The sequence below is a fragment of the Vicugna pacos genome, chromosome 11, assembly GCF_048564905.1.
Source record: "Vicugna pacos chromosome 11, VicPac4, whole genome shotgun sequence".
Classification (NCBI taxonomy): Eukaryota; Metazoa; Chordata; class Mammalia; order Artiodactyla; family Camelidae; genus Vicugna; species Vicugna pacos.
The window spans coordinates 26,871,396-26,897,567 of NC_132997.1; the positions used below are offsets into that span (position 1 = coordinate 26,871,396).

The following is a 26,172-nucleotide window of genomic DNA, read 5'->3' on the forward strand; positions in this document are numbered from 1 at the left end:
AAACACTGCTCTGCTAGTAAACCTGTACTGACTTCTTACTTGGTCCAGTTGGAACATCTTTGTAGAATGTGCAGGCTTGTGGTTCATAGTTTTAGATGCACTGGGTTGAGCAGTTGTTCTCTCCCTACTTGTTCAAAGCTTTCCACATGCTTTATCTTTAATGCTTTGGAACATTCAGTTTTCGAAGGTCTTCGTCTCTAACAAGCTCTGTTTTACAGGATTGCTGACCCAGACCAGCCGGTGCTATGGTTAGACCAGATGCCAGCACGAAGTCTCAGCAGAGGTTTCAACAATCACATCAACTTAATCAGGTACAAGCCTTCTGTTCATCTTGGCACTTACTTTGTTCTCAGAGGCACTTATTTTGAACAGACAGTTCACGGAGACCATGAGCAACCGATTGCTCCCTTCCCAGTGACTTTAAAAAAAAATTATTTTATTTTTAGAAATTTTGGCGGGTGGTAATTAGGTTTATTTATTTATTTTTAAATGGAGGTGCTGGGGATTGAACCCAGGACCTTATGTATGCTAAGCATGTGGTCTACCACTGACCTATACTTACCTCCACCCCTGCTGGAACCTTTGTGACACAGATGAGCTCTGCACTTGCAGGGACCTGCCTGCGTTCCTTTGAGCTCATCCGGTTGCAGAAAGAAATTCAGTATATGCCGTGCCCCTTTCCCAGGCTCTTCCCTTTGATGCGAGCTCAGCTGAAGGGTAGAGTGACGGATTTTTGCCTAGCTGTCAGTCTATAAAGGGCCCTAAAACATCCTAGAAAGCAATTAGATGGAGAACATTGCATTCATCCTGATAATACTGCGTGGCTCCAAGAATTCTTGTGGTGGGAAACAGCTTCCCCATCCCTCCCTGCAACACGCAAAGGGTTTGAATCAATAACACTGTCTGGGCGCTAAGCTCCCTTCCCAGGAGGTTGAGCCAAGTTTGCTGGAGAGCTTTTGTTTTGCCCAGAGGTTCTGGCAAGTTAGGGACATGGGTGAGGTGCTCAGCTCATTCCCCCTCCCTTCTGAATAAATGATGAGCAGATATTAACAAGTATCAGCTCCAACGGGACCCACTGAATTTAATTTTAGATAAAGTTTACAAATATGGTAGTTGTGTCACATTGAAAATGCTTCCAATTCCAGAAACGGGCATCAAGAATATACTAAACTATACAACTTCGACATTTAAGTTTAATGGAAATGTTATTAAGGCATTTATTTTTTTATTTTTTAATATTTTATTTATTTTTGTTAGTGGAGGTGCTGGGGATTGAGTCCAGGACCTCATGCATGCTAAGCATACGCTCTACCACTGAGTTATACCCCCCCTGCCTCAAGACATTTATTTTTTCAATTTCTAGAAAATACATTTCTCTCCCCCTTGTGACTTGTACATTTCTGTTTTTTACGGATTCATGTGTGACATGTACAGATAGACTCAGCCAGCTTTAATCAAAGGCCACTGTCTGTGTGCTGGGCCACACAGTGGGGATGTACGGCCCCTGGCTTAGAAACTCAGAGCCTAGTGAGGAAGGGGGACCAGTGAACCACCACGTTGTGTGTTAGGAGTACTGGTGGTCATGTGTACACGATGCTGGGGTGCCCAGTCCAGCCTTCAGGTGATGCTGGAGCCGTCTGGAAAGATGGAAAACAGAGATGGGTGAGGCGTGGACCCACCCGTGAGTCAGGCATGGTCAGGGAGGTATGACTGGTGATTACTGTGTGATTCAGGGACTATTAGGAATCAAGACTAGAAAGACAGGCAGAGGCCAAAACATAAATAACTTCCCCCCCAAAAAATGTAACTAACTTATATCCATGCTAAGGCATTTTTGGTCCTGAAATGATGGAGAGCCATTCAGAGACCATCAGCAGAGAGGTGACCTGAGCATATCTGCACATCTGGATGATCACTTTGGCCGCAGGTGGCAGAGTGGATGGGAGGGGGCAGCGGCTTCCCTTGGAGGTGTAGGAAGTGGTCAGGATCAGGTGTGCCCAGACAAATGTCTGGAAAGCTTTGCGGGAATGAGTTGGAGGGGAAGAGGGGATGCAGAGAAGGCAGGATTGGAGCACTGAATGTGGGCTGGAAGTAGGGTGAGCCTGTTGCTGCTGGAGAGCATCCCATTGCCGCGCGGCCCCGTGGTTGCCCCAGTGGGCACGGGACAGAAAGCAGGTGAACACCTCTGGTAGCTGGAGCTGCGGGTGTGCGGGGTGGGGGTGTGAGTCACCGAACGTGCCTGCCGGGGAGCCAGGGAAGGATGTCTGGGAGCAGTTGGACAGTGTGTCTTGTGGGACACAGGTCCATCAGCTGTCTGTGTGCATCAGCGTGTGGGCTGTGTGTGAGGTTCTGGGAGAGTTATAAAAGTGGGGCTGGGGATAGAAGTGTGAGGGAGATACTATTTAGAGAGGTGGAGGAGATGCAGGCAGCTAGTCAACTAGACAGCAAGGAGGATTAGCAGGTGACTGCTGGGGGCACGGAGGTGGGCAGGGCATGTTGCCGAAGCCGGGCGGGAATCCATGCAGGAAATGGACATACAAGTCTGACCCCTATTTGAGTACCTGAAGGCTTTTCTTCCTGTCTTGGCCTCCCCAGGACTGAGTTGGGTGCCTTTCCCACCAGAATAAGCTCCAAGCACTGGTGGTTTGTCTGGCTAAGACAGGCCTTTGCCTCCCCCGTGCTTCGACTGCAAACAAACTGATTCCCCAGATTTCTTTGCCACATTATTCTCCCAGCTCCCTTATCATCCTTTGGAATTAATTTTGAAATTAAGAGGTTGCAAGGGACATATGCCTTTGTAAAAACATTCTTAACTTTTCTTCTCGCAGGGGTCAGGTGATTAACATGAGATACCTGGAATATTTTGAGAAAATTCTTCATTTTATTAAAGACAGAATCCTGGTGTATCATGGGTAATCTTTCACTTTTCTTTTTCATAATAATGGATAGATTTGATGTATTTTTACATCCATTATATGTATGAAACTTAAAAGCCGAGCCTAGTGTAGGACTGAACAAAGTGTATCAAATTTTCACATAGTGTTTGGAATCAGAAAGCCTTTCATAAGCATTTGTCAACCTTCTTTTTAATAGATTCACAAAATCCCTGGACCTCAACCAAATAGTTTTTATCTGAAACACAGTACTGTGGCTTTTCTAACCTCTTTCTCCTGAAAAGCAGGATGTTTCTTTGAATTTCTTAATTAAAGATTCAGTGGGGGATTTCAACCTTAATACTCATTCTCCATCACCTGAGAGGCAATACTGTCTATAGATGAAACAGTGAACGGAACGCTGGGGAAGAAAGAATCCTGGATGGTCGCCACCCCTAAGTAAACATAATTGGAGTAAAAACCTAGTACGATGTTCTATTTGAGCAACTTTAGTAAGAAAGACACTTACTTCTAATTTCACAGTTGGGATAGGAGAATCCGGGTCTTCTAGCCAAGCCCAGACCCGCGTACGTACACACGGACACTGGCTGTCAGTCCATCCTGCTTTCCCCTCCTTCACCTTCTGGACAGGCTGCTACCTCTCTCCTTAATTCTCATCTGTAGCCCACAACTCACTGGATTAAACCGTCCCATTACTCAGAGACTTCGGTTGTGGTCCACCATGTTGCATATTGGGCCATTCATAGTTAAGGTTGACTTAGTTCAATTAGCAGTAGTAGCGTAATTAACTGCTACATTTCTGTATTGATTTTAGTTGCTGTCTCTCTCACTCTCTCTCTTTTTAAGAGCTAATAATCCTAAAGGATTGTTGGAAGTCAGAGAAGCTCTGGAAAAGGTGCACAAAGTAGAAGACCTCCTTCCAATTATGAAGGTAAATTTGTCATCAGCATCGCGGTAGGTGTTTTTGGGGGAGGGGGGAATTGATAGCACTTTTTAAAAACTCATCGTTATTAAATGCATGTTTGTCAATGTCATGAGTATCTTAAGTTTTATGAATGGTGCTACTTGAAAGCACTAATAAAAACACTTCAAATAATAACGAAAATGAAATAAAACATTGGCATCAGACTCAGACCTAAAAGCCAGTCTGCGAGGAAGCAGTCGATACAGGAAACCGAAGAAAACTTGAAGATGCATAGAACTGAATTCTGCTTCTGGCCCCAGTGGAGTAACTGGTATTCCACTGCCCTTTTACACCAGAGGAGTAATAAAACTGGACGAAATACAAGGCAGCTGTTTTTGGGTATTGGACAATTACAGGACTGATTTCTGGCAGAGGGGAAACGTGAGGTGAGCCCCCTTTCACCCCAGCTTTCTGCCCGGGAGTAGTTAGCAGACGGCTGTGCAGGTATGTGGCGCCCAAGCCGCTCAGGAGACAAGCAGTGGGCACTGGGTTCTGCTGAGGTGGCTGGAGCTTGCCGGACAGCGCAGAGGGCAGGGAGCTGTGCGCCTGGGACGGGCCCCAAGCTCGGGGGGAGCTCCTCTCATCCTCGGCTGAGCGCTGGGTGGTGCCCCTGCAGTGAGACTCTGGGAGGCTCTCAGGGAGTGGCTGCTGTGGGGATGAGAGCTGAGCAGGGGCATCGCAGACTTCACAGGACCGAGGGATGCTGGAGTTCTTGGCCTCATCACCGTGCACCCAGACACGTCTTGATCAAATTTGGGGACTTCAAGATTAAAGTGAATTCCCTAAAGAAGTTAAACGTAGAATTGCCGTATGATCCAGCAATCCTCTTTCTAGGTATATACAACCAAGAAGACCAAAAGCAAGGACTCAGACAGATCTTTGTACCCCCATGTTCATAGCATCATGACTCACAATAGCCAAGAGGTGGAAGCAATCCAGTGTCTGTGGTTGGATGAACGAATAGATGAAATATGATCTGAAATAATACAATGCAGTATTATTTGGCCTTTAGAAAGAAAGGAAATTCTGGCACACGCGACAACAGGGGTGAACCTTGAGGATGTTATGCTGAGTGAAATCAGCCACTCACTAAAGGACAAGTACTGTAGGATTCCACTCACATAAAGTTCCTCGAGAAGTCAAATTTTTTTTTTTAGAAAAATTTTTAAAGAATTCTTTTGGCAGAGGGCAGTAATTAGATTTATTTATTTACGTTAGAGGAGGTACTAGGGATCGAACCCAGGACCTTGTGCACACTAAGCATTTGCTCTACCACTTGAGCTATACCCTCCCGTGAGAATCAAAGAGACAGAAACTAGGATGGTGGTTGCCAGAGGCTGGTGGGGGAGGGGAGACTGGGGAGCTAAGCGTTTAATGGGGACAGAGTTTCTTCTGGGGACGATGAACAGGGTTCTGTGGATGGATGGGGGTGATGGTTGCACAACAATGTGAATGTACTTCATGCCCCTAAACTACATTTACACATGGTTAAAACGTCAGGTTTTATGTTACGTATAATTTAACACATACACACAAATAAAGAGAACATCTTAGAGCTTCCAGAAAAGGAAAAAAAAAAACCAACTTTAAATACTAAGGGAAGATACCCCACTGATGCCTCCCTTCCCTGCAGCAAAGGTGGATCCTAGAACCCAAGGAAGGGAAATTTGTTTGACCAGCTATCCCAGTGTTCAGCTGTGAGGGTGAAACTCCTGTTTCAAACATGAGGTTATTCAGTTCGGTCAAGCCTAGATCCTCTTTGTCAAAATCGTTCAAGGACCTGTGTGCTCTTACACAGTGAACCCAGGCAGCGGGAAGGGTGTAGCTCAGTGGGAGAGTGCGGGCTTAGCATGCACGCGGTCCTGGGCTCGGTCCCCAGTCCCTCCAGTGAAATAAATAAATAAACCTAATTACACTCTCCCCCCCCCCGCAAATAAAATGAACCCAAGAAAGAAGAAAACGTGAAGTGTAAGAAATACTAGTGAACAAACACATCAGTGAAATGAATTGTCAATGCTTGTGGTTAAAAAAAGAAGTCTGACATTCAAGTATCAGATGATGTCACCGTGAGAGGTTGGGGAAAGTAGAGAAAGGAAGTAAAAATGTGCCACGGTACTTGTTTTTTCAGTGAAAGAGCATAATCAAGATACAAGCTTAAATAGCCATATCAGAAAAATAAAGGTAAACACTGAAGGAACAGAGACAGGGATGTGTGATCTTCTAAACCCCTAGGAGGCAGGTAAACGTAGGAAAGAAAACAAAGTCGGTTCAACCAAAAGTTTGCAGAAAGAGCAGGTGCGGGGGGAGAAGGTGAGGAGGAGACGTGTGTGACAGCATTAGCCCCTCCCATGGGGCGTCCATTCTCTGTCCCTCTTTGAAAGAAGGAACATCTCAGATCAGGGTCTTAAAGCCCAGGTGACACCTGCCACGAGATGACACTGAAAAAGTGGAAGGGGGAAAAGGTAGGCCAGGCAGGCGCTCTGAAGAAAAGCAGAGTGTCAGAAACACTTGAATTCAAGATAAAGGGCACCTCAGGGGACAGAAATTTTATTGTTTGAAAATATCAGTCACTAAGAAGTTACAAGTTCGTGGACCTTTCCTCCACCGAGGAACCTAACTGCCCCAGAATGTGCCGACAGCAGGTAGATTTCATTTGTTCAGTTAGTGGTTTGAGCTGTGACATAAAACGAGTCAGTGTTCTCCTTGTAGCTCTAATAGATGAGATTGATTTACATCAAATAAAAGTTGAGACATTTACATGAATGATCAGCGCTTGCCCATTTCTAAGGAATGATCAGGAGGCATCCTGTCGTGAACAAGGCCGAGAGCTGACCCTGCTCCCGGGGTCCCCTCTGCTCGCTGGGCTTGGGGGGCTCCCACACCCCATGCCAGGCCCCGGGTGCTGGAGAGCCACGCCTCCCCCAGGCCTGGCTATCGCGAGGGTCTGATGAACCGAGGCAGTGGTTCTTCTTCACGAATCCGCTGTCGTAGTCAACCTGCTCAGATGCCCCCTTTACCGCACTAACATGACATTCACAAGGAATACAGCCCCCCTACTCAAAAAACTCTTTAAAAAGTCACCGTAGTGCCATAAAGGAGTTCTAAAAGTAAGTCATTTATGGTAGAAAACCATGTATTTCAGTCTGTCAACATTCAGGCATGCCTTCATGAGAAGCCACAAAGATGAAGCCAAGTTGAGGGGCAAAAGGGTAGAGCTCAGGGGTAGAGCGCGTGCTTAGCATGCACAAGGTCCTGGGTTCGCTCCCCAGCCCCTCCATTTAAAAAGGAAAACGAAATATATGTGCCAGTTGCTTGCACACAGGTGTGAAATCTTGGTGAACGTGGCAGCTACAAACACAGCCCTGTATCCACGTGTCATTTGGCGACTCTAGTATCATGAGCTACGATGTCATTGGTGACACGGTTTTCCGGAATAGTAGACCACATTTAACAACGTTCCGTACAGATATATGATCTACCCTTTCCTCACTTTATAGGCTGTTTGCATTCCTGGAAAAGTCAGGGTGTATTAAAACTGTAACAAATGTTTAGTGTAAAGCGGAGTCTGCTCCCAGACCTGGGTGATTATTAGATCATATACAGGTTCTTCGTCCATGTGGAAGTCGTGACCGTGTGACTGTCCCCGGCACTGTGGGACCTCTAGTGGTGTTGGTCCCCATCTGCCAAGTTCCATGGGTCACCCCCAGCCCTCCCAGTCACTGTAGCCACCACACTCTCCCGTAAATCCCCCAAAAGCCCCCCAGGGGCAGGACGGCCTCACCGAGGGCCACCAGATGCACCCTATGGGAAGAAAACGGGTGCCTGGCTCAATTCTTGGCCTTTAGCTTGCTTTCCATAGGTGTTTAATTTAAATTTACTATAGTAGGCTGAATTACAAAGTCAGCTTAAGGAGATATTAACGTGCGTGTCTTTCTCTAAAAAGAAGCGTAGTGGCCAAAAAGGCTGCAGGCACTCGGCGAGCAGCTGAGAGGCCAGGGGGTGACCCACCCAGTGCCAGCTCCCAGTGCAGAGTCCCTGTCTGTCTGCTGCCTGGGAGTGACCGTCCCACCGCTACCCCGCCCTCCGCGCCTCCACCCAGGTTGTGGCTGCACTGGTATTTCTGGAGGCACACGTAGAAGTATTTGAAAATAGACCTTAGTGGGTTAAGCACTTGGTGAGTGTGATGCCTGGGTTCCTGTTCCCACTCTGCCACTCCCGTGTGCCGCCTCGGGCCGGGCCTCACCTCGCCTGTAAGATCGAGATCGTGCCCTGTCCTCTGGGCCCGTCTTGAGCATTGAAGGGAACTGGCAGGTACTAAGGGCAAACACGTTCTGCCTCAAAAAGTCCTGTCTTCACGCAAGACACCTCGTGTCTCGGCCATCGCTGCTGGCTGTCCTGCTCAGGGCCGCGCATCCCTGTCTCTCTCTGGACCTTGGTCACCACCTGCTGGGCGTCACTGTTTTGGGACAACCTCCCCCCCCAACCCCGAGCTGTGTCTCACGTAAAGCACAACTGCCTCTGATTTTATCATCTATCGTCTCCTTCAAGTCCGTCAATCCTAAACAAACCCTGGCCACACTACATAGCTGAACCTGGGGAGGATTTTTCTGGAGCAATGCCAACACCTCTTTCCTGGCTTTTCAGTTGGTCCAAAGCGTTTTAAACAAAAAGCTGATATCTGAGACTGCGTTCACGGTTGTCACCCCGGAGGGCCACTCCTAGCTCTGGGGAATTCCTTTAGCAGACTTGGCTTTGTCACTCTGTGGTCTGCAGAGTTGGGGTGTGTAGGAAGTTGTCCCATCGACGAGTAAGATTCTGAGTACTTTTCAGAAGGGTAAGAGCCTGCTTTAAAGAAGCACTTAGCATAAACACAGGGTGCTTTTTTGAATTACAGGATATTGAGTATGACTGTTCTACCATATAGCAAAGCTGCTGCCGATTCAGATGAACAAGAGAAAAAAAAAAAAAACCCAGAAAGTGTTCAGCAGTGAGCAGGACCCCTTGCCAGTGCAGGGCGGCTGTTCGCCTTTTGCTCTGAGGTTCTCTGCTGGCCTCTGGTCGGGGCTATGGGAAATGTGACCTGGGCTGAGAGTTTGGGCGGGGACGTGGTGACAGGCAGAGGCGTCCTGGGTGCTGATTGCCAGGACAGAGAATACACGGTCTCTTGCAGCGGGGACTCCAGTGACCCTTCTCGTAAACGTGAAAGTCAGAGCTGGCGCCGCAGAGTAGCAGTTGGGGGTTTGCAATGAATTCTCCACTAGTAACGTGAATTTTTCTTTTTTCCCCGAAAGCAGTTTAATACTAAAACGAAGGATGGGTTCACTGTGAACACAAAAGTTCCCAGCCTCAAAGACCAAGGGAAGGAGTATGATGGCTTCACAATTACTATCACGGGAGACAAGTACGTGTGCTTCTTAGGTGTGGGCGTACAGACGGGGGCTGGTGTCAGAAAGTGTGCCAGCTCCTGGCGTTGCCACGGGACATGGGGCCTTTGCATCTTCTGGAATGGAAATGATGGCGGTCCAACGTGTAGCTCAGACCAGCTATTTTTTTTTTTTTTGACGTGGCATTTAGCATGTTACACCAGCAGATAGATTTTCTGACTGTGCTAAATCTAACAACTTTCTAGATATTAAGTATGATGTCTGATGTGGTTTGTGGAAGGCGTTCTTCTGGGTTCTTGAAGTTTGTTGTGGCGAAGGCTTTTACTAATTAAATGAAAATAAAAAGATAAGAGATTGGCAGAGATTGAAGGCTATTGTTAGATTTTTTAAATATAGGTTTTAATGTGTTGTAAGTGTGTGAGTGCAGTTTTACTGAACATTTAGAATACACAGATAAGCAAAGGTTAAAAAATTAAGATCACTAAGTTATTTTCTTTAAAAATAGATTATACTGTACGTATTGTTTTATAACCTATTTCTTTTCTACCCTTACCACAAACAGTTTCCCATATTTTATTCTTAAGAGCACTTAAAAAAAATTAAAAACTTTTTTTTGGGGGGTACCAGGTGTTGAACCCAGGACATCATGCATGCTGAGCATGCACTCTACCCACTGAGCTACATACACCCTCCCCACTGAAAGCACTTTTAAAAACTGCCTACTACCTCATTTTAGGGATGTTATAGAGTTTCTTCTAGATTTTTTGTTATTGATCATTTAGGGTGTTTACCATTTTTTTACCTTATAAATGGTAGCCCTGCGAAGAATGGTTTTCTTTAATGATAATTTTACTTACATCTGAAATCCAGACTCCCCATAGGACCCTCCTTCCACCTTGGATCATGTGTGGAATGACCCTGACCCTCCGTGTTCACGGTCCTCCCCCAGCATGCTCTCCTCGCTTCTTCCCTGCGAGGCTCCACGATACCCGGGGGGCTTCTCCCACCGTTTCTGCCCCTCCAGCAGTGGGACCGTGTCCTCTCGGCCTCTCTGCCTCTCTGCCTCTTGGGCTCTGGCTTCCATGTCAGAACTTACACAGGAACTTCAGGAATAAACCCCCACTTAGCAACTTTCAGATTCTGTGACTTTTCCACATCCCTGAAGTTATGATCTCTACCTTGAGCCACTTACCAAAGTACTTTCCCAATGAAGATTATTCTCTCCCCTCAAAAGAAATCCCAGGGTTTTCTTTTGATGTAACAGTTTTTCCCCTACCTCTTCACCCATCCATGATTACATTCCCAGGCAGAAATGGAAACACTGAACAAAGTACATAAATCCCTTCCCAAAACATAGTATCTTTCCTCTACTTTTTCACCCCATCTGTTGTCAGTCTTGCTGGTAGGCTGGTGTCTCCGTCTCCCGTCCCCTGACTCCTGACGTTTCCCCTGGCTGCAAAAATCTCTACCCAGTCCATACCCTGCCACTGTCTGTTGAGACCAAAATCAGCTCCCCTGCCGGGCATTCAAGGCCTTTTGTAATGTGGCCTCCAACAATACTTCCTGCTTTCCCTGAACCACTTCGCCGCCAGGGCTGCTAATTCAGCTGGACTGCTTGTCCGTGAGGTCACCTCCCACCTTCTGGCTCTGGGCCTCTGTCACCCCCATCCTGACCTTCAAGACCCAGGTCCAGACCCCTTCTTCCACAAAGCATTTCCTGTTTTCCTCCACGTCTTCCAAATTAGATCTAACCTCCCTCCTTTGACCCTCTGATGAACTGTTACGCCCCCTACGCATGGTCTCATAATAATCCGCGGCCTTATCTCCCCTGCCTCCCTCAATGAAGGCAGCAGTTGTGCTGTATTCCTTCTAGAATCGAAGGCCCAGCTTCAGTGTTTCGGGACTGGCATTGTACAGTAAGTCCCTGTGTATCAGGTGTGTATCCTCCGTCGACCTGTGTGGAGCAGAAGCTTTGGGGAAATAAAAAAAAAATAAAGGAAACAGCGGAAGCCCTGAACTTGCTTTCTGCACACAGCTCCTCAGTCTTCAATCAGAACAGGGTGGCTGTCTGATAAAATATTTCCTGGGTGTTTAAATGCATTCTACCATGTTTAGATGTTTCCTTTTCTAGTAGCTTAAGCTCATGTAATAAATAGGTATGGTTAGACTGAGCGAAATCATATTTTGTGAAAAAGCACTGTCTGTGCTCAAAAGGGCAGGAGACACCCAGCCGTGTGTCCTGGGCCACCTCACCACCCTGTTGCTGGTCCCTCTCCAGCCCACCCCCGTGATTGGCTCTTTGAATTGTCTGACACATACCTCTGACATACCTTCTTGTATTTTTAGGGTTGGCAATATACTATTTTCTGTGGAAACGCAAACCACAGAAGAGCGAACACAATTATATCACGCCGAAATAGATGCACTTTATAAAGATCTAACAGCAAAAGGGAAGGTACTGATTCTCTCATCAGAATTTGGGGTAGGTTTCTGTTTGTTTCCATGCTTTTGTATGATTCTTTTGTAAACTTTTTAAAGCCTCTGCCTTTTCATTGGGTCTCTACCTTTTATGCTTGAAGTCAGCTTTAATTGACCAGTAAATATTTAATTTTTTAATACCCTTATAGAAATAATTCCCATACTTAGTAACTACAGGAATTCAGGAAGGGGGATGATAAACATCTGTAGTTACTATGTTATATTGCCATGAATTTGGGCTTTGTCAAGATTTAAATGAGCAAGTTGGTCCATGATGGTGACCAGTGCCAAATTAGTGACCCTTTCCTGGACTGCGACCTCCTTCCATTGCTTCCCCGACTCAAGTAGGGGGTTCCTTTGGGGCAGAATCTGCAAAATCACCTCTGTGGCTACAGCTGCCATTGTGCTGAGATCATGGAGGGCACTCCATCCACATTCTGGAATGGACACCTGCAGCCCTTGGGAAATGATTTTATTTCTCTGGATTTTAATCAGTTTATCCATGTAGTTAAGCATATTTATCACCTAAATCTCAGTGCATGGGGGCAGTGGGGAGTGGGGGGAGCTGCTGAACAGAATCTTGGGGTAGAGAGGCCTGTAGTTGGAGAAAGTACATTCAGTATTAGTAAGTGCTTTGTTTTATTTTAATCTCAATATATATCTTGACATTTCAAATAACATTATAGGAGACTCAAATGTTTATGTTTATCAGAAGAGGCTGCAGTTTCAAAGACAGGTGGGAAAATACTGCTCTAAAGTGAGCTGAGCACGTACCCTTTCCTTAGAAAAAAGGATGACAAATAGTATAAAATATCCAAGGGTGTGCAAAGTAGGTTCTTGTAGAATGAAATAGTCCTTTTCCTAATGTCAGTGATTCTGATGTGTCTTGTCATCTAACAGGAACCACGCATGTAATCTAGTATTTAACTTCCTGAGCACGTGTCTTTTTCTCCTAGGAGGCTGATGCTGTTTGCAACTTAATCTTATCCTTAGTTTATTACTTTTATAATTTAATGCCGCTCTCTCGCGGATCCAGGTGAGTGATATCCTGAATGTGACAGTTTTTGCAGTGAAGAACACTTTCCTTTTGCTTACACGTCCTGTTTGGGTGTGGGAACAGGTACCCCAGCAATGATGAGAGGCCACTTTTTGTTTTTTTTTCCAAAGCCCACCCCAAAATTATCTCCTTGATCTACCACATCATCAAAAGAATTACGGAAGGCAGTTCTCATATGACTTGCTTGGAATTTACAGGCCAGGGATTCATTCATTCAACAAAAACGTATGGAAGTCTCACTGTGTGCGTCCTGTGGTCGCTGTGTTTTAATTTCTGATATTAACCTTGACTGTTGGCCTGCCCTTTCCTCCCCTCGCCCCCAGTTTTTGGCAGTCATTGACCTCTAGCCCTAACCTTTCATACTTGCGAGTCACCAACCATTCCGTTCTATTTTTATTATTGTGAATGAATTCTTGCTACAGACGAATCCACCGGAAGTCTTTTAGATGTCATTAAAACAAAGAGGTGTCTGTAGAGCTTTCTTTTCATTCTCTTTTGTCTGGTACTGTGTCCAGAAAATCACGTGTACGGCCTAGGCTATTGTTGGCACGTGTTTGAACTTAATTGGCTGAAACAATATACTTGAATGTCTTAATCTTTAATGAACACTCGACAGCGAAACTGCCCTAAACGTGGTAGTAAATTTTGTTATAATGTTGAAAAGGCGTTGGGGGCGTGGGCGAAGGGGGTGAAGGGGGTGGACTGCGTCCTGGGCTCGGGGGGGTCACTCTAGTGCATACAGATGTGGAACCACAACGCTGTGCGCCTGAGACTTACACACAGGAACAAAATGGGGACATAAATACTGCACCTGCAGCCCAGCTCTCGTTGGTGGATGTGCGATGCGCATCAGGCCCCCACGTGCCCCCCACCCCCCAGCCCTGCAGGCGCTGCGCACACGCCCGCCGTGCCCCACGCGTCCTCAGGGCAGCTCTGTGGGGCCGGTCACGCCGCTCTTCCCCTCCGTCCCTCGGCCCTGTCGGTTCTGCCTCCTGAACGCCTTTCTCTCTTCCTGTGCTCCTGCTTCTGCTGTAGCTCAGACCCTGGTCATCTCTTGCCCTGACGTTTCCAACGAGCCTCCCCGTTTCCAGGCTTTTCTCCTGCTCCCGTCTGTGCCCCACGCTTCTTTATAGCTGTCGGCCCAGGTGCAGACGCGGGGGTACCAGGCGCAGTACCGGCCCCGCCTCCCTGCCTTGGTTGACCTCGGCCTCATCACCTCTCCCGTCCCCTGCCCCTTCGTGGAGCTCCCCGAGGGCCCTCGCGCTGGCCCCCTCCACCCCACCCCTGCCTCTGCCCGCACCTCCTGTCCCTCCGTGTCCGCCCGTTTCCCCGCCCTCCCGGCCTCCGTGGCTCCGCCCTCCCGGCCTCCGTGGCCCCGCCCTCTCGGCCTCCGTGGCCCTGCCCTCTCGGGCTCCGTGGCCCCGCCCCTGGCCCGCGAGGATGCTGCGCACGTGTCCGTGGCCTCCGAGACCCCGGGACTGACTCACTCGCTTTGGCGTCGGCCCACGGCCCTTGGGAGTTCTCTGTGCCGGTCCCTGGTACCTCTATTTAAAAAAACCAAAAAACTAATAGTAAATAAATAAATAGACCTAATGACCTCCCCCCCAAGTTTTTTTTAATTAAATATAATATATAAGCAGCTGCATTTTCTAATTCACTATCTCATAAGAATAGAGAAACCAAGTGGGAAGAAAACTGATTAGGAGAAACTGTTCTCAGAAGAATACTATTTTTAGTCACTTTTACCCTTAAATCAGTAAATATTTGTATTAGTAAGTTAGTAAGCATTTTTAAAACAAATGAAAGTGTTGTCCTGTTTAATAGCCAAAGAATTCTGTTTTGTTTTGTTTTGTTTTGTTTTTGTTTTAGGGGGAAGTAATTAGGTTTATTTACTTGTGTATTTTAGAGGAGAGACTGGGGATTAAACCCAGGACCTCATGCATGTTAAGCATGTGCTTTACCACTGAGCTGTACCCTTCTCCTCCAAAGAACTCTTAAAAAAAGTGGCATCCTTTACAATGGAAAACCCTCGGTGAGCTTTAACATGGTAGCTGTTTGTGGACTGGGACTGACTGGTAATTGTTATTTATTTAAATAGCGTAATAGCTTACTCAGTGATCGTGGGAGCGTTGATGGCAAGTGGAAAAGAAGTAGCAGGAAAAATTCCCAAAGGAAAGGTATGTTGGAACGGGAAGGGGAAAGGGGCATGTGTTTAAATCCCCAAATCTATGGATTTTTGTGTCAAGATACGTGAGTGAAGCAGATCCCAAAGGGAGCCCCTCTCCTCCATGTTTAATCACATCCTTAACTTGCTTTTTTCAGTTGGTTGACTTTGAAGCTATGACCGCCCCTGGTTCAGAGGCCTTCAGCAAAATAGCTAAAAGCTGGATGAACTTGAAAAGGTAACTGCCCAACAGGGGTCAGCACAAGAATATTACAACTGAGAAGGGGAAAAGTAGGGGCTTTCCATTACTTTTGGAGCTTCGTGAAAACAGAGTTGTACTCATTTCTATGAGTTATTATTATGCAGTGAATTTAATCCACTTTTCAAGGTTAAAATGTTTTTGCTATCACGTAGGAGCCTTTAATGGATAAGTGTATGGATGCAAATGAATAATGAACAAAGTAAAGGAACCAGTTTGTGAAGGAAAGTTGACAGATGTCTTATATGTATAATCAGACGTTCGTATCTCTTGGCTGATTCACCCTTTATCCCAGACTCTTGGGTCAGAATTCAGGACTGAGTTTGCAAACTGAGCGGGACCCGATTCAGACTGACTCTGGGTGGCAACACCCGGCCTTTCGTCTGCATTTTTCCTGCACTCCAGGTTTAGGGAAGGGGGTGCTTGATTGTAACTGAGGTGAGAAATACGTGTGAGTCAGGAAATGCCAGCCAGGAATCACCCCTGCCGATTACGGTGGGACAGCCAGCCCATGCTGACTTTTCGTGGCTCCAGTTCCCAGAAGTGCTGCAGGAAAGTGTGTAAACCGGGGGAGGAAATTAAACTCACAGACGCTGTCACAGTTATTTAAGAATAAGCAAATCTTACTGTTTGACCTTATTTATTCTTGCTCCTTCTCCGTGGTTTTTACAACCACCTCCAGTTTTGCCTTTCACGTCTATTTGACCTAGCAAGTGCTCTAAAAATTGCAGGAGAATTTCTGCTCTGTTTAAAACAGAGAAATTCATGTCGGCAGGACACTCTTGTTCAACTTGTAAGTGTTGCATTACAAAGTTAATAGGTATGCATCGTTCTAGGATATTCTTGTTTCACGTTCACTCGTTTACACAGTGTTTTAAAAACACAAGCGTGAGGTCAAAGACCTCGCTTCTGTTTCCTACATGATGTCACAGCGTTGCTCTTTCACCAGTCCTTTAAGGAAAGAATAACAATACCACCTTATGCTGAGCAGCTGCCGTTCCACCGTGTACTTAGACACCCAGCATCCCACTCCATGCTCCTGGTACCTCTATGGGTTAGGAATACGGTCCCGGGTGCTGCAGATGACAGAAGGGGGCTTAGACAAATCACTAAAGCCGATAAGGAGCGAGGCTGGACCTGAAACCTTGTCTTCCGAGTCCAAGTCCAGCATGCGCCCCAATGGGACATATGTGCATAACACTCACTGTATAAGTCAGTTTCATCTTCTTTCCCAAAGACTCTGGTTGAACTTCCCAATGGCTCACGGGGGAGCCTACTGCTACCCCAGTTCATGTGTCGCAGCAGAATCCACTCTGTTCCAAATCCCCCTGCTTGGTAATATGTCTGATGTCACACCTACGGGGTGTCAGAAAGTGAACACTGAACTAGGAATTAATATAACATAAGCTTTGCCTTTTTTGTCAAGCAGTGTTCACTTTCACACCCCTTCTTTGTGTTTTTCTTTTTTAGTATCTCACCTTCTTATAAGACCCTGCCATCCGTGTCAGAGACGTTCCCAACGTTAAGATCCATGATCGAGGTGCTAAACACAGACTCCTCTCCACGTTGTCTTAAGAAACTCTAGTTACGCTGTGGTATTTATACAAGTAAAGGGCCGGACCTCTTGCTTCTTAAGTTATTTTTTAAAACATGGAATTATCAAGAAAATTAGGTCCTTTATTACTTTTGATACCAATTTTTGATAGGAATTGAATACTTGAAATCATTTTCTTTACTCTTCGGAACCATAACAAAAATCATGGCAGAGAGTTTTGCTGGGACAGAAAAGCTCTGTGTCCGGGAGGGGAGGCGTGTGTGGTAGCCGGCGGCCTGTTGGTTTCATACAGCTCCATCCTCGCAGCGGAAAAAGGCTACTTCAGAAACCAAAAAGTGATCATTAAAAGGAACAAGACAGACAACAAAAGGAGAGTGTTTTCATTCCTTCAAAGATCTGGAGATTTTTCAAAGACCTTCTTTTTATGCGTATTGTGACAAGGCATCTTGCTTCCACCTCCCGTGTTGGAACCGTGGAAGACTCGTGGCCATCAGCCTGTGCCCGGAGCTCACGGCCGGGAACACCCCCGTTGAGTGATGCAGACAGTATTTGCCAGTGACTCAAACACTGAATTATTGAACCATGTTTGTTTTCTTTTGGTTTTTTTCCTCTTTGTTGGAAAAAAAAATAAACAGGGGTGATTTCTCTAAATCACCGGTTTTCGACACTGGATTATGTATGTTTTCATTTTGTGAGTGAGTTTTCCTTGTGGGTCGCAGAACAGTCAGCAAATTACTGATTTCTTTTTTCAGAGTAAATGTCAGTGAGTCAAGTGGGTTCACTGAACTGTTGCCATTTCCAAATCCTTTTCATTTTTCTCTGATTTTTTTGTTAAAGAGTTAAAAGTGTTCACTGCTTCCTGTTACTTCATTCTTGTCTCAGAGTCTTGCATGAGCATCGTCTCCAGTGTCTTCAGCTGGTGTTGGTGGGACGCGGCCATTTGGTCCAGTGAGACCCGCCCTTTGGAACGATGCTCTTCTGGATACTGGCATCTGCTTCAAAACGGCCACTGAGATGTGGTTCATGGTCTCATCTCCCCTGGATCGTGAGATAAACCGTCAGGCACATGTCGTTTTATAAACTGGTTTCACAACACAGGTCAGTTTTCCCCTGAAACTAAAGCTGTGCTCACGAAAGACAAGCATCTATATTTTCATTTCCCAGGTGAGGGGGTTGAGGTTCTGGGAGGGTTAATGATTTCCCCAGCACCTCCCGCTGTTGAAGCCCAGGTGCCAGGGTTCCAGCCAGGCCTCTCTGACCCCAGGGCCCGCCCTGCCCTGCCACAGTCCCAGGGCACCGAGGATTCAACTCCCAGGTACTTCTCAAGACTCCGAGAATACTTAACCCTTTTCCATCTATTGGTTATGTTTCTTTGCACTCTCAGCTTCATGTTGTTTTGACCAGACTGGTCTACCGAAGGACTTTGGATACCACAAAGGGGCTGTGTCCAGATATACTGTGCAGGTCTGCAAAGTGGGTGGAAATTGCAGAGATTAAACAAAGGAGAAATGAGTAGATTTTTAAACTTTTCCCTCTTCTTGCTTATTATCTCAAAGTCAAAATCTTTCAATTTTATCAGGGACTTTTCTTCACTTTATCACCAACTCGTCAAGATGTATCATGGTGAGACACCCAGTTTTCAATTAGGGAAATGATCCAAGTAAATTAGCTGACTTTTCTAAAATATGACAATATGTCTAAACCCCAGAATTGGAATGTATTTTTTTTTCTTGAAGCTTAGTTTACTGACCCCAAATGACTGCATTTCAGTTTTTATTGAAATAGCCCAGTTTCTCCTCGTATGAGTAATATGACTATCACATCATTAGAAAAACTGAAATGCTAAATTCTGTGATTGCAAGATATTCTGGGAAAACATTCCATCTTGTGCTCCAAGTCCCAAAATACTTGGGCCAAGCTGACTGTGGTCTAAACAAAATATTATGAGCAGTTTTATTTGGTGGCCAGCAAGGTAGCCCCTCCTGAGATCTTCTTCCCTTCTTTGAGGGCTCTTGTCTCAAGAAGACCATGAAGATTAGGAATGCGTTTTCATATCATGGTGTTTAAAAGTTCTCTCATTCACATCTTCTATTAAATTGAAAATTTTCACCTAAAAACCAGAGTTCCCTCATACAGGTTGTCCTCTGTTTAAAGCTTTTTTATCTATTTATTTTTTAACATAAGTCTTTAAAATTAGAATGGGAGGGCAGAGGGTGTAGCTAAGTGGTAGATTGCATGCACGAAGTCCTGGATTCAATTCCCTGTACCTCCATTAAAAAAAAAAAACAAGATAAATCTAATTACCTCCTCCTACAAAAAAAAAACCCAAAACCCCATAAAATTAGAATTAGGTTTGCTTTTCTCCTTACATTTTTATATCAAAACCTTTAGACATCCTGAGGAAACACGACTGCTGTGTGCCTTTTGTCTGTGTTCGGTTTTCTACCTTCTTAGTTACACTTACCCTTTTGATTTCAGGGCATGGAAATCGGGATTCTCCTGCTAGGTCTGTGATGCCCTGAGCCTGCTCTCCCTCTCGCTCTGTGACGAGAATCAGAAACACCAGGTTTGAGGTGTTTTTCTGCCCTAGGTCAGATTCGAGTGTGGAGGCTGCGTTCTTAGTGTTTTGCGGGTTGGTGTAATTCTGTACATGCATTTTGGGTTTCTTACACTACAGCTGTTACCATTAGAAATTCTTCAGATAACTCACTTGCCCACGAGCTGTCGGTCTCAGGACCCCTCTACCCACTAGAAAAGTTGAAAGGTGTGTGAGAGGGGATCGGGTTTAGTCCAGAAGCGTCACCCAGGACCCAGCCCAGTCTGTGAACAAGCCAGCTCTTCCCTCCCTCCTACAAAACCCCGACCCCCATCTCTCGACTTTGCCTCGGCTCCATCGCTACCTCCCCGGTCTGCTGTGGTGTCTCTTGACCCCTTTTGTAGCCCCCTGACTTGTTTTCCTGCTGCTCTGCTTAAATCCCACACAGCGTCTCCCTGCCATGAAATAAAACCTCATTTTCTACCGTAGCCCCTGGACATGGCCTCTCTCTGCTTCTCCAGCCTCGCTTCTTAACTTCTCTCCGCTCTTCCACACAGTCTCACCACACTCTCCTTTAGTGCCATCCACTCATGGAGGCTTTTCCTCCACAGGAACGTCCCAGTTCACTCCAGCAGGATGACCTGTCATGATGGCGATGCTGTCTTTCCCTCATCCGATACGGTAGCTGACAGCCACGTGTGACTCCTGAGCACTTCACATGGGGCTAGTGTGACCGAGGAACTGAGTTTTTAATTTAGTTTTAGTGAGTTTAAATTCAGATATGTAGCAACATGGATGGACCTAGAGATCATCATTCTAAGTGAAGAAAGCCAGAAAGAGAAACAAAAATACCATAAGATAGCATTCATATGTGGAATTTTTAAAAAGAAAAAGACGCTATGAACTCATCTACAAAATAGAAACAGACTTGCAGACATAGTAAACAATCTTATAGTTACCAGGGAAAGGAGGGGAAAGGGATAAATTCAGGAGTTTGAGATTTACAAATGTTAGCCACTATATATAAAAATAGATTAAAAAACAGTTTCTTCTGTAGAGCACAGAGAACTATGTTCAATATCTTGTAATAATCTATAATGAAAAAAATGACAATGAATATATGTATGTACATGCATGACTGGGACATTGTGCTGTGCACCAGACATTGACACACTAATTGACTGTACTTCAATTTAAAAACTAAGAAAATTTAAAAATAAATAAATTTGGATAGCTACAGGTAGCTAGTAGCTTTTATATGAGATAGCACAGCTTAGAGAGTCCTTAATTAGACTTTAGAATAAGCTTTTTCACAGAAATAACCTCAAATGCTGTTCCCTGGTGGTAACTAATTGTATTATGAATTTGTTGTAGACTTCGCTGAGTACCTGAGCTCTATTTGTAAAGTTGCTCCTACGAACAACATGCTCAAACTTTCAGCAGACTAACACTAAAAGATCCTCTAGGTAAAACTTGTTAGCAAATGAAGGATTGTATGTGGAACGTTTCTGATGAGTAAAGTGTGTGAAGTTCAGGAAACTAACTTCCAACTCTCCAATGCTTGCCTTCCTATAATTTAGAAATAAGGAGACAAGATTTGTGGGCATCAGAGGAGAGATCAGCAGAATCACCTAAAGAAGCCCACCGTGTCTCAGGCCGGCAGGACTTGGCCGTGTTCATGAACATAGCTCAGGATGTCTGTGACGGAGCCAGTGATTCCTTGCTCCTAAGTCAGTTCCTCCCCCCGCTCTTCCTTGTCTCATAACTGACACCTTCCCACCCCGCAGCTCTGGCCAGAAACCCAGGGGCCTCCCTGAATCTGCACTGGCCCTTCCCTGTTTCCCAACCATCGCCACCCAGTTCTCTATCACAGCCAGTCCAGTTTACTTCCAAAAGTGCCCCAGATCTGCTCTTGTCTGGCCATCAGCTCTGTCACGACCAAGCCCAAGCTGTTTAAATTAAAGTTAAATAAAATGAAAGCACACACTTGTTCCTCAGTCACACGAGCCCCATGTCAAGTGCTCAGGAGCTGCTGCTGGCTCGTGGCTACCATAGTGGACAGGGTGGATGTAGAACACTTCTGTCATCGCCGGAAGTTGTGCCGGATGGTGCCGCTACCCTGAAAACAGAGAATGCCCCCTCCACGCTTCTACAACAGACAACAATTGGAGCGGGAGTCCCTGAGGTTTCAAGCAGGAGTCGAGGTTCTAAGGAGTTTAGGCTAAAAATCAGAGTTTAGTTGCAGCACAGGGAAGTGAATGGAAGAGAGGAAAGAGAAAGGAAATCACCACCGGCTTGAAAAGTCTCCACTGACAACTGAGTCAGGGGCCTGGGGGCAGGCCTGGGGTCTGCATCTTCCCCGGTGTCCAGGGGAGTCCCACACAGGTGGTCCAGGGACCGCACCCAAGGAACATCAAACTGGGATATGAAAATTGACCTTGCTGCTTTGGGATTTTTTTCCTCCCCTTCTTGAAACCCCGGAGAACCAAGTATGAAACCCCAAGAAACAAACATGCTCTTGAATAATATTATCATTGCAGTTAGAATTATGGTAAGCCTTTTTCCCTTCAAGTGATGTTCTCACAAATATAAAATCACCCCAGTTCCACAATTTGTACGTCTGAACTTTACCAGTTGTTATAGCCCACAAAAAGTTGGGTATGCAAATATGTATGTAACTAATATTTCTCTATCATCGAATACAACTCCGTTCACAAGCTTCTTTAGCTCCTTTTTGGGCTCAATAGCTTACCCTCTTTTTAAACTTCTACCTCCTCTTCTTAAAGTGAAACATTTATAAAAATTGTAGTCCAGATGTGGTCTGGCCAGTGTAGAGTATAAAGAAGCTATATGTTTAAAAAGTCTTTTTATTGAAATACATACACGTTCACATCGATGAATTGTCACAAACCCAACACACCTTTATGATCAGCATCTAGACAAAGAAACAGAACATGGCCAGCACCCCAGAAATCTACATAAATATATGGACCTATGCATGATAAATATGTGTCATACATTTTATATTAATATGACAAAGACTGCAGTAATTCTCCCTTCCCTAGCGTGACTATGTGTATTTAATAAAGCTTTACCCTTTGACCTTTTAATCTCCATCGAGCACAAGCTTATTAATACTGTTCCATTCTTCCTCACACCTGTCCTTTTTTTCATTACATACCAAAGCTGCTTATCATGCAAGGTATTACCCGCCTTTCAGTTGTGTGTCAGCAAGAAGTGATTTCTTATTAGGATTAATCCAAGGAGAAAAATTATGTCTCAAGCTTATTCCAGCCTTTATGCCCCCATTTAAAGAAAATTCTGTCATTAGAACACAGTTGGTATTGTATATGTCTGTGATTTTACAAATGTATTGTCTACGATTACTTGCATCTTGAGTGCCTTTATTGACTCGTAAGATCTTGACTTCTGCAATTAATTCAGGATCAAGAACATCTTTAATAAAATACTCTTCATGCATCTATTCCCCATGTTGCTTGAGCCCTCTAATTTCCCTTGCTGTATCTCCTTCCTCCCCATCTTTGGGTCAACTACCCGATGCCCTGACACTGGTGTGCTGGTGCACAGGAGCCTAGCGCCAGCCCGCCTGGTGAGACCCGGGCCGGTTCAGCCTGGGCAGCCCCCGGCTTCCCAACACTCTGGTGGCACATGATGAGACCAGAAAGTAGGGAGATTGCACCCTGGTGCATTTCTTCTACAGTTTGCAGGGGCAATCAAAGGACCTTAGATAAAAGAGAAAAATGGTCTTGTCAAATTCCTGTCCTCATGCAGTGTGAATGCAATGGGTTCTTCGATGAGATGTCTTCTGCCAGTGGCGCCGAGCCTCCATTTGCCTGCCACGTGTCCTGGTTCCAGATGTTCTCATGACTAGTGTGGCGTGTTCACCGTGACCATCACGCACGCTGACTGCTCTGGCCTGTCAGCTCGGCACCAAACACAAGGAGGAGGGTACCAGTTCTTTATGTTGGCAACTGGATGGACATGGAAGGCTACAATCACAAATAATTTTTATATTTAAATTTGAAATGACATTCTAAAACTCAGTGAAAAAGTCAGCTTTATTTAAAGAAGTTTGGCTTTAAGTTTGATATTTCTCAATTACAATTTGTATATTGCTTTTAATGTTATTAGACCACATCGAACATTTTAGAAGGAAAAGCTTAGGAAGCAAAGTTTAAAACATTTTGACATTCAATTTATATTTTATGAAAATACATTCAAATTTTGTATCTGTTGACTTACAATTACATCTTATTTTTTTAATCCTTTAACTCATTACTAGAGAACAAATTAATTGAAAATCCTGGATATGATAACATTAGTGATTTTGCTGAAATGAAGGCAAGAAGGATAATTTTATAGAATTAATATGATTTGTGGATCATGTTTATTACTCAGGCAGACCTCACAGCGTATGGAAAACACCCAGAGACATGTGTAATGAATAAGTTCAGTTATCTTTGGTTTTTGCCCATTTTGGAATATGTGAAAGCTGTAGCCTTACACATATTTATCCTTTTGTTGTTGTTATGAAATGCACTCAGATAGGAGGGCACAGTCTATTTGACAGTGGATTTACAACTTCCAAATATTTAGACATATGAGAGGTGGGCTTCCATTCGTAGTCTTGCTCCAACACAAGAAAAAGGAAGGACACAGGACTCTGCTTACAAAAGCTCGTGGTACCCTCATTCCTTCTTTCATCCCATCCAACCAACCAACAGATGTTTGCTGAGAGCCCACCATAAGTGCTCAGCACTGAGCTAAATGCTGGGGAACAGAAGCGAAATAAGACACAATCTCTGCCAGCTGCCAGCTGAGGGAAGGAAACAGACAAGAAATCAACCGACACACACTACTGCGCATAAAAGAGACAAACAACAAGGACCTACTGCACAGCACGGGGAACGGTATTCAATTTCTTGTAATAGCCTATAATGGAAAAGAATCTGAAAAGAAAATATATATGTATGTGTATGAATAACTGAATCACTTTCCTGTAAACCTGAAACTAACATTGTAAATCAACTACACTTCAATAAAAAAAATGAAGAAAAAATTATAATAATAGCTCAGAGTTGTTGAGCATTTACACTCACTTGTATTAGCTCATTTGGTCCTTGTGTGAGACATGCAGAGGGGGAAATAAAATAGTACCTATGGGAAAAAATGGAAGAGGGAAAAACTCACGAAAGTCACCTAAGATCACATAGCCAGCAGCTGGTGGAGCTGGGATTTGAACCTTGGCCGTCCGATCCAGAACCTGTGTCTCTACCAACTTTAACAGTTGTCTCTGGAGGAAATCAGTCATCATGATCAAGAGAGAGAGAAGAGCTGTGACTGAGGGGTGAGAGGGGCCCTGGGACACTGACGTCGGAAATGCTGCTTTGTAAACGCTTGGGGTGAAGCCCAGTGAGACCACAGCGGAGCAAAGGGCATCTGTTTCTCTCCAGATAAGGGGTTCCATCCACGCCCGACAGACACTTCTGGTCTCACTGGACTCTCATCAATTTGGTAGTGGGGCATCATAAATAAGCTAGTTTTGAGGGTTGGGGGAAAGGCATCCCCTGATTTGCTCACTTTGGGTAATAGAGAGATTCCGTATTTGTAAAACGGGGCATAGTTCTTGCCAGGAGTCAGTTGGCAGATACTTGATGAGGTCCTAAGAGCTGCAGGGGAATTTCTCCTTTTAAAAGGCACCCAGGAAAGCAGGCTGAGCTGTGTGGTCCAGCCAGGCCCTCATGAGACACGTGAAGATCTTTCCCTCACCTTCTTCTCTGAGCCTTGGTGAGACATCAGAGTCCCCGGCTACAAAGCAAACAGCTGGTTGAAAATCATGGAGAAACAGGAGATGCTGAGTGAGTAAAAGAGCAAACCACGGAAGGTTTGAATGTGAGGACTCGTGAACCACAGGGTAAGGACATCTGCAGGCCATACCACTGGCGTGGCCACCAAACGCTGCCTCGCCCTTCCCGGGCTCCAGTCCTCCTCTGCAGAGACCCCTTGCCAGGAAATGAAGATTTAACATTTGTTGCTAAAATGGGCTTAAATGACAGCAACAAGCCCTGAAGTCTCTCTGCATATGGGCTCGGATTACTGCAATTTACAGGAACAGTTCTCTGTTTCAAATTAGTTGGGAAAATTACCCCGGCCGCAGGCTCTGAAAGGGAAAATTCCACTTGTACTCTGGGTCCCGCGCCTACGCTCGTCAACTCTGATTACAGCGTGCATCCCTGTAAATGCAAGTTAAGGCTCTGTTGACACCCTGCAAATGGATAAGCTTGCTTCTTTCCCTTTGATAGCACTTAATATTAGACAGTGGACCTGTTTTCTAGCAAGAACTATATCCAGTAAAGATTCTCTGTACCCAAGTTCAAGAAACTTACAACATAGATGTGACTTTTCTGGACGGAAGCTTTGCAGTGTCTCATTCAGCAGGGGGCTTAGAAAAATGAGAGGAAACCCTGAGGCTTGGCAGTTAGGGGACAGGATACAAGAGCCAGGGGTGTGGAGGGGAGGCCTTTGGCTTATGGGGACAGAGGGCAGGTGAAGATGACAAGGGGTGAGAAAAAGAGTGAAGTAATTCATGGAATGAAGAGGAATCCAGTCCCCGTTTAAGAGATGAAAGGGCTGGGAAATAGTCCACAGACATTTGAATGCTAAAGGGAGCGTGGTGTTAGCTTAGCCGCCCCAGGGCTTTACCAGAGGCAGAGAAGGATCCTGGGCAGAGGGTGAGAACCCAGCCCGTGTCCAGGAAAAACCAGAGCTGGACAGCAGTTAGGGTGGTAATGACAGATTTTATTCAGGACTGTTGCAACAGAGGACAAGAGACCTCAGCACAGACCAGGGCTCAATTTCAA

At 45.3% G+C, this 26,172-nt stretch overlaps 1 protein-coding gene across 5 annotated transcripts in view; it reads left to right on the top strand.

Moving 5' to 3' along the window:
• The window catches only part of TTC13 (tetratricopeptide repeat domain 13), a 71,432-nt gene extending 54,005 nt beyond the window's left edge, over positions 1-17,427 (top strand). For 3 of the 5 annotated variants that reach the window (XM_072970963.1, XM_072970966.1, XM_072970965.1), the window contains 9 exons: positions 219-311; positions 2,829-2,912; positions 3,741-3,825; positions 9,150-9,259; positions 11,589-11,724; positions 12,677-12,756; positions 14,876-14,954; positions 15,100-15,179; positions 16,671-17,427. In XM_072970963.1, coding sequence (XP_072827064.1) covers positions 219-311; positions 2,829-2,912; positions 3,741-3,825; positions 9,150-9,259; positions 11,589-11,724; positions 12,677-12,756; positions 14,876-14,954; positions 15,100-15,179; positions 16,671-16,785 — 862 coding nt within the window. In that variant the 3' untranslated portion in view covers positions 16,786-17,427. The remainder of the gene's footprint in view (positions 1-218; positions 312-2,828; positions 2,913-3,740; positions 3,826-9,149; positions 9,260-11,588; positions 11,725-12,676; positions 12,757-14,875; positions 14,955-15,099; positions 15,180-16,670) is intronic. The other 2 variants (XM_072970964.1, XM_072970967.1) reach the window with 1 other exon arrangement.
• Positions 17,428-26,172: the final 8,745 nt, after the last annotated feature.